Below are 13,375 nucleotides of genomic sequence, written 5' to 3' on the forward strand. Positions count from 1 at the left end.
GTCCGATGGTTGACACCAGGTCTGAGGAAGTGTAAGTGTGTTTTAATGGATTGATGGAAACAAAGCAGCACATTCAAGTATCTTCAAAGTGTCACATCTCTGAAGTCATCATCAAAGCTTTCATACTGATCACATGATCCATCAATAACTGCAGCTGTGTTGTGTTTGTTCTCTCCATCAGATTCCTGTCAACTCACAGTTGACACAAACACAATAAACAGAAAACTCAAACTGTCTGACAACAACAGGAAAGTGACATATGTGGAGGAGGATCAGTCGTATCCTGATCATCCAGACAGGTTTGACTGGTTTCCTCTGTTGCTGTGTGAAACTGGTCTGACTCGTCACTGTTACTGGGAGGTGGAGTGGAGAGGAGATGTTCATGTATCAGTGAGTTACAGAGGAATCACAAGGCAAGGAAACAGTGATGACTGTGGGTTTGGATGGAATGATCAGTCCTGGAGTCTGATCTGCTCTGATGATGATGGTTACTATGTCAGACACAATAACAGTCAAACATCCATCAGTTCCCCCTCAGACTCTCACAGAGTTTCAGTTTATGTGGACGTTCCTGCTGGAACTCTGTCCTTCTACAGAGTCTCCTCTGACTCTCTGATCCACCTCCACACCTTCAACACCACATTCACTGAAACTCTCTATCCTGGATTTAGGGTCTATGGGTTTGATTCCTCAGTGTCTCTGTGCTGAGTTGAGTCTCCAGAGTCTCCTCCTGGTACAGAAACAGTGTTGAACAGATAGTTGAGTCTCTCCGTGACTCTGTCCCTCACAAACATGTTTTCACATTCATGGATTAAATGTGTTTCTTTGTCAAATCCTTCTAAATGATTCCTTGTAAACTTGTTCCTCTTCAAAGATGGAAGTTGTGATTCTTCCAGGAGCCAAATGTGGTGTTTGCGTCTTTTTCCAGTGAAATGTTGAGAGTGAAAGTCAGGATGTGGTGTTCCTCTGACGCTCACTTGAAGTAAAAGCATTTGAGCTGCACAAAGTGTGAAATGAGAGAGGAAGCAGTGAATCTCCAAACTGCTGACAGACTTTCACACATTATTGTCCAGTGAAAATCAGCTTTTTGTGCAGCCACACTTGATCCTGATTTGAGTCTTTAAGTCCTGTTCTAGTGATGAAATGAGAACTAAAAATCCTGACTGAGTTCTTCATTACAAACACACATTATATCAGCTGTTTATTTTTCATCTGCTTTATTCTACTCAACATTTAACAGGATTATAAAAAATACATTTAAAGTCTGTCAAGAATCATACAGGTATGAGATCCATGAATCAGCCATAAGAATGGGGCTCTGGCAGAGTGACAGCAAAATAAGGGAACACAGTATGATATTATAACCTGTGATTTAGAATCAAATAATGCTATAACCTGATGAATGTGTGTGAACTACCCAAATGCCTGTTTTTTTTTATCTTCTTTAAATGTTGAAACAGTGTAATCCTGGCTTAGTAGCAACTGAGTCACAGGAGAGTCTCATTGCAATAAAGAGGATTGTTTGATTGTGTTTTGAAGTGACCACATGGGGGCAGCATCTCACTGTGAGCAGTGAGGGCTTTGGTTACCAGAGGAGATTAATGTGGTTAAGGTTTTTATTACTATGAAAATGGGAATGCTTTGAAGGTTTTGATCACTATGAAATGGAGATGTTTACAGAAGAGTTTGATCACCTGTGAAACCAAGAGATTACTAACTTGGTGATGGAGCAAGTAGTCTGGAACTAAGATAAACTTGAATTAAATGCTCACAGTAAAGGTTCATGAGCTCTGTATAGATTTTGGGGAGATTTCTTGTAAGTCTGTGTGCATTGTGCAGAAATGTACAGTGTGGGTGTTAGTGAGAGTTAGACGCTGACATCAGCTTCTCCTGTTTCTCCACCGGAAGCCTGTGCTGGGCTGCAGATGAACCAAATACATGAATAGACCGGATGAAAGGGCTAAACAGGCTAAACAGGTGGTTTTGGTTCATCCGGACCACGCGGGGCCCATGAAGTCGGTGGATGGGGGAAGTGCACAAGTGAGGAGGGGGGAGGATGTATGCTGTCATCGTGTATGTCAATTAAAGTGTGCTGTCATCACGTATGTAAATTTAATATGATGTCACCGTATATGCAAATTCTGAAGAGAAGCAGTGATGTTATAAAATGCTGGAATATATTTGTTGGGAGTTGTTGTGGGGTAGTCACTTGATGCAAACCAGACAACAGTTCTGAGCATGAGGGATTTTACCACAGAACTGTGGACGGGTGATTCAACATGATCTGCAAAGAATATGTGTTCTACTGGGATTATGGACTGAAGGACTGCTCTTACTGCTGTTTGAGGATTCTAAAAATAACACTGACTGAAGGAACTTTACTGAACTCTATCATTTCCAAAGGAATGACACCAGAGTGGATTATAACAAAGTTTTTATTGGTCCAACCAACAAAAAAGGACACAAGCAGATCTAAATCTGGACTGAACTCTCTCTGCTTCCCCCTGGAGGCTCCAAGGCTCGTCGTTCTTCAGGTGATCAGCCGGATGTGGCCACACCGTCTGCTCTCCCCCTCCAAATTACATAATGTGGGTGATTATTACTCTTCTTCTATGAAAGCATAGTAGCAGTTAGGAATCATGACAAGCCACTGAAATATTAACTAACTATTGATTCATTGTCTGATGATTTAATGGCTATCGCTATTTCCCTGCTGAGATATATTTTAATAAAGCATTATCCTGCAATTAAAGTCAACAGATTGGAACTTCTATTTATCCCTATCACAATGGTTAGATATATTTTTTTCTCAGAGTGTATAAAGTCAGGTTAATGCGTACATCACAACAGTAAAGGTTCTGTAAGGTCACCTAGTCAGTCCACATTTATTCTATTCAACATTCTGAAAGTTTTTACAGAGAGGTTTGTTCATATATCATTTACAGTTTGATTTATGACACTTTTTTCCCTAAAAACAAACTGAAATGCACAAAAAGAGACATAAAATGAAACAGAAAAACCTTAAACTGATGCAAAATGTCCAAAATGACACAAAATGTCCACAATGGAACAAAAAAAAACTTTAAAAGCATGAGAAATGAGGAGTAAAATCCTAAAGACAAAAAGTGACCAAGGTTAGAGACAAAATGATGAAAATGAGCCTCAATGAGACACAAAATGACAAAATTCAACAAAAACAGCCTTTAAGTAAAAAAAAATGGAACAAAAACAACAAAAAGATGAAAAATGACAACATTTTATTCACTAAACAACCCTAAGGATGCAAACGGATCAAAATAAGCCACAAAATGAGCAAATGTTAGCTTGTCAGTGTTGTGAAAACTTCAGTCTAACATGTCAGTGTGTAGTTTGATATCTGGAGCTGAGTTGCAGCTCGTTGTCTGGACTTCTGTCTTACCTGAATGTTTCCTATCTGGCTGAGGAGGCTTCATTTTTCTGTCACAGTCTTTGCTCACAATGTCTTCACAAGTTTCACACTTGAAATCTTCACCACAACTCTCCAATATCTCCAAGCTTTGTGTGTTAAACGGACTTTCTCAAGTGTTTCCATGTTTTTCTTCAGAATATGGAATGTGGTAACAGTTGTTAGTTCTTCTCTCTGACATCACAATGGACTTTTAAAAAATGCATTTACTGTCTTAGTACTTGTTCTCTGTGCAATGACAGTAAAGTTGGATCTAATCTAATCTATAAAATGACCAAAATGAGACACAAATGGACAAAATGTTTCAGTGGTGAGAAAAAGACCCAAACAGAGTCTACTGAACGGTCCAACAATGTTATGGGACAGTTCAAATGGGACACAAAATGACCAAAATGGAACATAAAACATCTGACCAAGATAGAAAAATACCACAATGAGCCATAAAATTCGAAAAGGGACATCAAATGTGAAACAAAAAGATAAAAGTGTCCAAAATGGGACTAAAATTAAGCAAAAATGACAAAAATGAGACACAAAATGGAGAACATGAACAAAAACAACCTTAAAGTGATGCAAAATGACTAAAATGAGAGACAAAATGAGCAATTCAGAGTTAAAATGAGATGAAAACTGAAACAGAAATGGCCACTGAGTCACAGAATGATGAAATAGACGTGAACTGACCAAAAGAACTAACAAGATGAACAATTTTAAACAGAAATAAACTTAAAAACACACAAAATGACCAAAATGAACCACAAAACGGTCAAAATTAAGGCACAAAATGAGCAAAATGGAAGAAAAAAATAACATGAAAAGATGCAAAATGTTTAAAACCAGACAGAAAGATGTAAACTGAACAAAACAAAACACATAATGACACAAATGAGACACAAAATGATCCAGAAATCTTCTCTTCCAGTCATGAAACTGTCCACATTTATTCTATTCTACATTCTGAGGGTTTTTACAGAGAGCTTTGTTCATAGATCATTTACAGTCTGATTTATGACACTTTTTTTTCCTAAAAACAGACTGAAATGTACAAAATGATCCAAATGAGATGTTCATTTTGCGTCTCATTTTAGTCATTTTTGTTGCTAATTCTGCTCATGCATTTCTTTAAATAACTAATAATACTGTGGACTCATTATTTAAACTTGAGGTCAATTCTTAGCATACTCAACTGGAAAATACTTTTACTGATTTGCTGTTGTTTGAACCTTAGTGCTGTCTTCGGGTCAAAATGAACCAGGCCACCATGTTTAATAGCATAGAACGGCCCCTAAATGACCTTTTTCAACTTGAAATTTGATCACTTTTCCTCAAGTGACCCCAACATTAGAAAAAGTGAAACATTGTTTTTGTTTATATTTTCATCAAAGCTGTACACCACCAGGGTACAAAGACTGTCTTCAGGTCATTTTTTACCTGGTGTCAGATAGAAAATTGACCCCCATGGAAAAGTGACCGAGGTTACAAAACATTAAATAACTAGCATAATACATAGTGGGGTCAAGATTCTACACCCTGGCTACTTCTGGACTGTTGAGATTGTCATATTTGCAGATTTTCAAATGAATATGGACTAATCTGATATTGCTGAAGTCATGAGGGCAGTTTTCAGGTTTCAGTTCCCAGCAGGTCAGAGATCAGGTTTTATTTAGTCATCCAGGAGTAACAAGAAGGACTGTAAAACAAATACTGTGTGCTGCACGTGTGACAAATACAGTTGCATTCTGTCCTCCATGTGTTAATTAGAGCTTAATATGTTCGGAATATTTTGCTTGAATCTGTTATTTTTTCTGTTCTTATGATTGATGTAGGTTATGCATCTTTCAGGTGGGAGAAATGACCCAAAAAATGAGAGAGTACTAGTATCTGGTAGTTGAGTTTTGTAGTTTTATATTCCATTGTACAGTATACAGTACACTGTTGTTTCCCTTCAAAAATTCATTTCAAGTTCATTTCTGCACATTTCTGGTACTTTATTAGGCTATAGAAGTATTATCTCTTGCAAAACAAGAAATGTTTACACCTATGCAGTACCTTTAGCAGCAATAATAGTGATAATAAACCTCTACTTAAAGAAAGAAAACGGTTACAGCATGAACAATGGTATAAAAACGAATGGTGTTCACTGATTAAATACAGTCTTTCTACCCTCTGAGGAAGCAAAAACAGGCATTCACAAAGTGTGTGACGCATGACAGGTTGTTTCTTCATGTAAAATAGATTTTTGGTTAAAAATTCCATTAAGCTGCTCTATTTTAGAGGCTCAGTTGAGGCAGGTCATTTCTGACCCTGAGGACAGGAGGAGTGTTCAGGACGTTCAGACAATACAAGGGTTCAATGTGCTGTATGACGACACAATGAGATCCTACTAACAAATCACACAGATGACCTATGTGGTGACAATAGAAGAAATAAATAGCATAAGACCTTTATGTAACCAGCAGAAACTGCAGCACAGCTTCACCTGTTTTTAACATTTCTGGTTTTAACATTTGCAGGAGTGTATCAGTTACTACTAGTAAAACCACGTGTCTGTTGCTTGAAAACATAATAATGTTGGTTATGTCTTTGATGTCTGACTCAGAGTTATTCTTGCTGGGGATCTTCAATGTTACATTAATTATGAAACAACTTGTAAATGTACATCTGTTTGAAAACATTCAAAACATTTCATGAAGCAGTCATGGAGCTGTAGACGTTTTATTACAACTTTATTTCACGTCCAGATCTCCTCTGCTGCAGTGACACACTCTGTTGTGTCCTACTGTCACAATGTCTCTGTATCTCGTTGCCTCCTTTTACTTGAAAGACAGCAGAGCTCAAGCTGAGTGGATTCCAGCAGTATGTTCACACCTGAACAGCCATGTTCTCTCAGCAGGATGTGAAAATGTTCCAAACAGCTTCACATTATCTCCAATCAGTGCTCTGCTGATGAAGGATGTCATGATAGCAGAAATGTAGTAGTCTGTACCAATACCATATCCATCCAGACATTCAGTTTGGTTCTTCTGCCTGCTCCACCACCACAGTCCAGACTCCATCTGGTCTAATCATCAAGGATTGCTTACATACTTCCTCACAGTTGTTGTTGAACCACAGACTAAAGCTGCTTTAAATCTAAAACATCTACTTTTAACCTGTACCAATTCTTACATGTTGTTTCAACCTTAATTCTGACATTATGTTTTCCACAGATGTTTCAGGATCAGGACTTCTCAGCTGTGTGGATTCTCATGTGGGCTTTTAATTGATAACTATATTTAAAGCTTTTTCCACAGGTTCCACAAGAATATGGCTTCTCACCTGTGTGACGTCTTAAGTGGACAGTCAAATGGTCCTGTCGACTAAAGCTTTTACCACAGGTTCCACAAGAATATGGTTTTCCCATTTTGTGAACTGCCATGTGCTTATAATGAGCTGATGAACCAGAAAATCTTTTTCCACAAATGTGACAAACATATGGTTTCTCACCTGTGTGATGTCTCATGTGTTCAGTCAAAGAGGTCCGTCGAATAAAGCTTTTACCACAGGTTCCACAAGAATATGGCTTCTCACCTGTGTGAAGTCTCATGTGGTCAGTCAAAGAGGTCCGTTGACTGAAGCTTTTTTCACAGGTTCCACAAGAATATGGCTTCTCACCTGTGTGACATCTCATGTGGTCAGTCAAAGAGGTCCGTTGACTAAAGCTTTTTTCACAGGTTCCACAAGAATATGGCTTCTCACCTGTGTGACATCTCATGTGGTCAGTCAAAGAGGTCCATTGACTGAAGCTTTTTTCACAGGTTCCACAAACATACGGCTTCTCACCTGTGTGACATCTCATGTGAACAGTCAAATGGACCTGTTTACGGAAGCTTTTTCCACAGGTTCCACAAGAATATGGCTTCTCACCTGTGTGACATCTCATGTGGTCAGTCAAAGAAGTCCGTTGACTGAAGCTTTTTTCACAGGTTCCACAAACATACGGCTTCTCACCTGTGTGACATCTCATGTGAACAGTCAAATGGACCCGTTGACTGAAGGTTTTTCCACAGGTTTCACAAGAATATGGCTTCTCACCTGTGTGGGTTTTGTGATGTTTGATTAAATCTGATTTACAACTAAAAGCTTTTCCACAGACTTTGCAAGTTGCAGATTTTGTTGCCTTGTCATTATCACACTGTCTCGCTGATGTTGGAGCATTGTCTACATCATTACTGTGACTGTTGTTACTCTGATGTCTTGGTTTCAGGTCGATACATCTAGTTGATCCTGAGTCTACATCCTTGCTTCCTTCCTGATCTGGGCTCTCAGCTACACAAGAGATGTGAAATAGGAGCTGATCACTGTTTGGTTTTAGTTCACTGTGGTCACTTTCCTCATCAGCAGGAGTCACCTCAAAGGTATCAGTCTCCTGTTTCAATCCAATTAACTCTTCCTCCTGACTGGAGCAGAGTTCATCCTGTTCCACTTTAATTTGTGGTAACCCTGGGTTTGATTGGTCCAGACTGGTGCACAATTCTTCCTGTTCCATTTTAATTTGAGAAATCTCTGGGTTTGATTGGTCCTGACTGGTGCAGAATTCCTCCTGCTGATCTGTAATCCGTGGAGGCTCTGGGTCCTCATGATCCACCATGGAGTTTCTCTCCTGGTCATGGGGCTGATGGTCAACAACAGTCTTCTCATTCTCACAGACATAAGACTGTGGGAGCTCTGGAGGGACAAAGAGACAAAAGATAATGGTTACTACTGTGATGATGAGAGAACACACATCTGTCACTTTGTCCAGGACTGGTTGTCTCCAACCAACACGGTCTCACGGGGATTCGTGAAACTGTCACGTCAGTTTTTGTTTCGGTTTCGTGCGCACCAACACGATGTCGTCATGTTTTTCGTGCCGCTCACCACGAGCGAAACCCGCTGTGGTAATCACATCTGAAAGTGGTTTATACCGGCGGATTCATGACGATCTAAGCTGTCCATCGGCGTTTGCGGCCGCTGCTGCCGCCAGACATTCTTTAAATTCCTATGCAAATTCGGCGGATTCGTGACGATTTAAGCTGTCCATCTGCGTTTGCGGCTGCCTCCGCGGCCGCCATTGCGGCCGCCATTGCGGCCGCCAGACATCCAGCTGCAGCCGCGGTGGCGGCCACAAACGCCGGCCGCAAACGCCAATGGACAGCTTAAATCGTCATGAATCCGCCGGTATAAACCACTTTCAGATGTGATCCGATGTCCGGCGGCCGCGGCGGCGGCCGCGAACGCCGATGGACAGCTTAGATCGTCATGAATCTGCCGAATTTGCATAGGAATTTAAAGAATGTCTGGCGGCCGAAGCGGCGGCCGCAGTGGCGGCCGCAAACGCCAATGGACAGCTTAGATCGTCATGAATCCGCCGGTATAAACCACTTTCAGATGTGATTACCACAGCGGGTTTCGCTCGTGGTGAGCGGCACGAAAAACATGACGACATCGTGTTGGTGCGCACGAAACCGAAACAAAAACTGACGTGACAGTTTCACGAATCCCCGTGAGACCGGGCTGCTCCAACAAAATCAGCTCAACAGTTGAATGTTTGATGCAAAAAGAATATGATGGTTTATAATAGAAATCTTTGAGCCATGAAACAGCAGCAGGAATGATACAAGCATCTCCAAATGACTGAACATTTCTATGAACACGTTGCTCCACAGTGGATACAGGATCACAAAGTTCTAATGGTAAACACCACTGGGTACTTTTCTACACACCACACAGACAGGTTTGATGGGGATCCAGTAAAATCTGTTTGAATAAAGCTGCTGTCCTCTTCAGCCTTCAAACCTGTCAGGACATTTGGATTTTAATGTTATTCTTATTTTACTGCTGGTTACTGTACTGTTGATTTGACTCATCAGTGAAACCCAACATGTTAATAGTGGAATGCAGTTGAACACATTACTTCTATACTCTCTAACTCTGTACGTGCGCTTTCTTTAGATCATGAATGATCTCTATACATGGAATTATGTCTCTGGACTGAAATGATGGAATGACTGAGTCCTCTGTCAGAGTTTTATTATTAAACTGTTTGATAACACAATGCAGTTGCTGTCAGTGTGGAGTAGTTCAGATAAACACTTCCAGCACCTCTGAACAGGAAACTTTGGTTCTTGCTTCCAGGCTCAATCAACACAACGATCACATTTTTAAAAATCCACACAGCATCAATAACAGACACCATTAGGGCTGCACGATATATCAAAAAAATATCGTTTTTGCAATAATGGTAAGTGCGATATCCATATCGCAAAGTTGCGCAATAATTTTATGATTATTTAGATGTATAAATCATGCTTTTTGCATGCATAGACGTTTTCTTGTGACCAATTGAGCGTGACCTTAAACCCCTCTCCCCCCATCCCAAATAGCACTTTTGCTACCAGCGCCACAACACAACATGGCAGGACACGGGAAGACGACTGTAACGAACAACTTGTGCCTAAAAAACAGCGCACCTCAGAAACTTGGGAGTACTACGGCTTTAGGAGACAGGACGAGTCATAGACGCAAGTACTTTGCAAGTCATGCCGAAAAATTGTGGCTACGTCGCGAGGAAACACTACAAATCTGCACAGCCACCTCAAACACAACCACAAGGAACTGTATGCTGTTTTCTTACAATCTAAAACACCACGAGCTACTCCCATGAAGGCAGACAAAATAAAGGCAAGCACACAGACAACAATTGGTGAAAGTTTTTCTTCTGTTACACCATATGAAAAAACTTTCAACCGCCACCAAGGTTTAACTGAGGCCATTACACGTTATATTGTGAAATGCACACTCTCCATTAATGCCGTGTGCAAAGAAGGTTTTTTGGATATGCTGAAAGAATTCGACTGCAGATACCAAGTGCCATCACTGAACTATTTCCCAAGTCGCCATTCCACAGATGTACGAGGCATGCTTGGGGTCTGTAAAAGCGGAGCTTAATAATGTGGATTTCTTTGCAAGCACCACAGATTTATGGTCCAGTCGTACTACTGAGCCCTGCATCAGTTTTACTGTTCACTTTCTCACAAATGACTTTGATCTGAAAACACGCTGCTTCGAAGTCTCCTACTTTCCGGACTCCCACACCGGTGAAAATATAGCGGCTGCCCTGTGGGATGTGTTGACGAACTGGGGGTTGCAAGAAGAGGAACAAGTGGTTATCACATCGGACAACAGCACTAATATCCAATAGCGCAATATATATCGATATTGCAGTTCTGGACACCCATATCGCACATATTTCCAATCTCATGCAGCCCTAGACACCATATTATGAGCCCATCCTCTCTCCCTCACAATGTGTCTCAGTTCACCGTTAACTATTCACCTCAACACTTCATGATGTTCTACATGTGTAGCGGAGTTAATGATTCCACTTGCCATCTCATATTACATATTTGGTTCCCACGGTGACCACCGGATATGGCATGGACGCACAACGTCCGGGCCCCTGCAGACTTGGGGTGTGTTCCATAGGTATGAAGAGTAGCTACGACACGCCCCTCTGAGCGGCGTGCCTACGGAGACACTAAGCTAGTGGGGGCAAAGTTTCAGTGTTTTCCATTGATGTCAGTGGCACGAAAACTAAAACAAGAAGAATGCCGGCTCATTGTGCTGCATACAGTTGCACACTACATCGGACGATCAAGACAAGGAAACTTGGAATAACTTTCCACAGGTAAGAATAGTTTTTGGCTCTTTTTTCATTATTAAATCTTGTTGAGAGCTTCCAGTTTGTGAGAGCTTGCTAGTTAACCACTAGCAAAACACTAACATGGGCTAACAGCTGGACAAACAAATACCAGATGATTAATAGTAGATGTAGTATAGTTGTATAAGCAGTAGTAGTAATACTAAAGTACAAGCAGTAGTAGTAGTATAAGTAGCTGTTAGAGTAGTAGAAGTAGTATCAGCATGTCTACTAGTATTACAAGTTGTAGAAGCAGTGACAGTATCAGCAGCAGTAGTTGTGTATTACCACTACTACTAGTAGTAATAATAATCATAATACATCAAATTTATATAGCGCTTTTTGGGACACTCAAAGACACTTTACAAGACAGACAGACAAGCAGACAGATAGTAGTCACATTACTATTAATACCACCAATACTACCAACAGTAGTTATAAAGCCTAACTCATATAGATCTGGATTAGCATCTATCTTATTCCTCCAAACCCATTTTATGATTGGGCAATTCTTTAGGACTGCTCTCAGATAATTGAAATGATACTAAACAATGCTATACTTATCAAATTAAATAACTTTGGTCTCCACTATATTGGCTAATTGAGTTCTTTGCACTTAATTTATTAGCATGATTTCTTTTCAAATATGTGTTGTGTACATATTTACTTCTCTGTCTACTTGTTTTCTTTACTCCATGTAGGTTTCCCAAAGACTATGGGTTGAGGAAGAAGTGGGAAGCAGCTCTGAGGAGAGAGAGCTTTGCTGCAACTATATTCACCTTATTCAGCTCCGCCCATTTTCCAACGGGCGGGACTTCCTGTTTTGAGTAGCACTTCCGGTAACTCGGTCATGGTGGTGTTTACAACTGAGAAAGTGATGTGGGAAGAAACGAAAACCTCTTTAAAAAACAGAAATGGATCAAGTCTGCCTCATCCGCGACTTATTACAGAGTGGGAGGATGACATGAAAAAGTGGCCACAAGTCATGTATGGCGATATTTTTAACTATTTCGTGTTGTCTCTTGGCGTTGATCGCTCGGCTATGAGGAATTATAAGAGCACTGAAGCCTATCAATATTTGCACAGTGGTAAAGTTGGCGCTGTTCTGTTACATCAAGAACGGGAATATACGTTTCTTAAAGGTAATGTCAGCTCAAGTCAGTCTAGTACCTCCTCACACATGGCGTGGGTGTTGGTGACAGCTGATGGAGTGGTGGAGACCACGGGATGCTCCTGTATCGCTGGGTTGGGACGGTCCTGCAGTCACGCTGCTGTGATATTATGGAAGTTATGTTGATTGGAATAAAACTTTATTTGATTCACGTATATACGATGTGGTTGTGCAAACGGAGGTTGTTATTGTCATTTCTGAAACAGCTCCTGCGGTTTACTGTGTTATTAGCCCTGTCACAAGCTAATGCTAATTCCCTGGAGCAACAAAAAACTGATTCTGACCAAACCGAAGTCATAACAATGTTTCAAAATAGCAGAAAGTATCTTTCTACCTCACTGATGGCATAGCTAGGTCTTTAGTGGAAACTGAACTTTGGTAGAATCGCTTTAGCTGCGCTGACAGTGACCGATGCAAGCTGTGTGTTTACATAGCCATGAGCTGGTCCGCAGCATTCAGATCTAACCTTTCCGTGCTCTAAACAATTCTGAGAGAGAGAAAGCTTCATCTTTCCCCAGTTGTTGTGGCACCCATGGACAGCGCAATTGATGCCAAACATGTTAAAATCGCTTAAAAGAACAGTTAAAAGTAGCTACAGTAGCGAGAGGACTCGATGTTGCTGTAGTGCAAAGACGGTCAACCGGAAGTCGCTTTCAAAAATGGTGCCGCCCTGCCTCACTTCCTGAATAGGTGAATAGCAGCAATTAAATGTTTTGATCTCAAAACATTTTCTACATATCTAAGTATTTACATTTATATATGTAATGGCTGAATTGAAAAGATTCCCTGGCCTTTGGACCTAAATAATAAGATAACGAAAATTGCAGGCTACATTTGTAGGAAGCCTTTTTAGGTGTTTTTTTATTCAGATCAAATATTCTCTATCAATAACACATTTTTTTGACGTTGACAATAAACTAAACCACACGAAAATCGGTTGAAAAATGAGCAGATTCTGATTTATTTTCAATGTGCATGCATTGCTTTGAATGGGAACTTTGCCCCCTCCAAGATGGCTGCCACGTAGGCACGTCGATTA

At 40.5% G+C, this 13,375-nt stretch overlaps 3 protein-coding genes across 10 annotated transcripts in view; 2 read left to right on the plus strand and 1 right to left on the minus strand.

Annotated features, from left to right (window-relative positions):
• The window catches only part of LOC127531938 (NACHT, LRR and PYD domains-containing protein 12-like), a 452,657-nt gene that overhangs the window by 302,097 nt on the left and 137,185 nt on the right, over positions 1–13,375 (plus strand). The window lies entirely within an intron of this gene.
• The window catches only part of LOC127531982 (zinc finger protein 883-like), a 111,123-nt gene that overhangs the window by 97,117 nt on the left and 631 nt on the right, over positions 1–13,375 (minus strand). The window contains exons 2-3 of one of the 6 annotated variants that reach the window (XM_051942778.1): positions 7,436–8,152; positions 5,328–7,099 (exon numbers count right to left, since the gene is read on the minus strand). The exons of 1 other annotated variant lie outside the window; for it this stretch is intronic. In XM_051942778.1, coding sequence (XP_051798738.1) covers positions 6,666–7,099; positions 7,436–8,152 — 1,151 coding nt within the window. In that variant the 3' untranslated portion in view covers positions 5,328–6,665. Of the gene's footprint in view, positions 1–5,327; positions 8,153–13,375 lie in introns of those variants that run through there. 4 more of the 6 variants (XM_051942777.1, XR_007939215.1, XM_051942781.1 and 1 more) reach the window with 4 other exon arrangements.
• The window catches only part of LOC127531990 (zinc finger protein OZF-like), a 176,752-nt gene that overhangs the window by 90,752 nt on the left and 72,625 nt on the right, over positions 1–13,375 (plus strand). The window lies entirely within an intron of this gene.

Source organism: Acanthochromis polyacanthus, chromosome 22 (genome assembly GCF_021347895.1).
Source record: "Acanthochromis polyacanthus isolate Apoly-LR-REF ecotype Palm Island chromosome 22, KAUST_Apoly_ChrSc, whole genome shotgun sequence".
NCBI classification, from domain to species: Eukaryota; Metazoa; Chordata; class Actinopteri; family Pomacentridae; genus Acanthochromis; species Acanthochromis polyacanthus.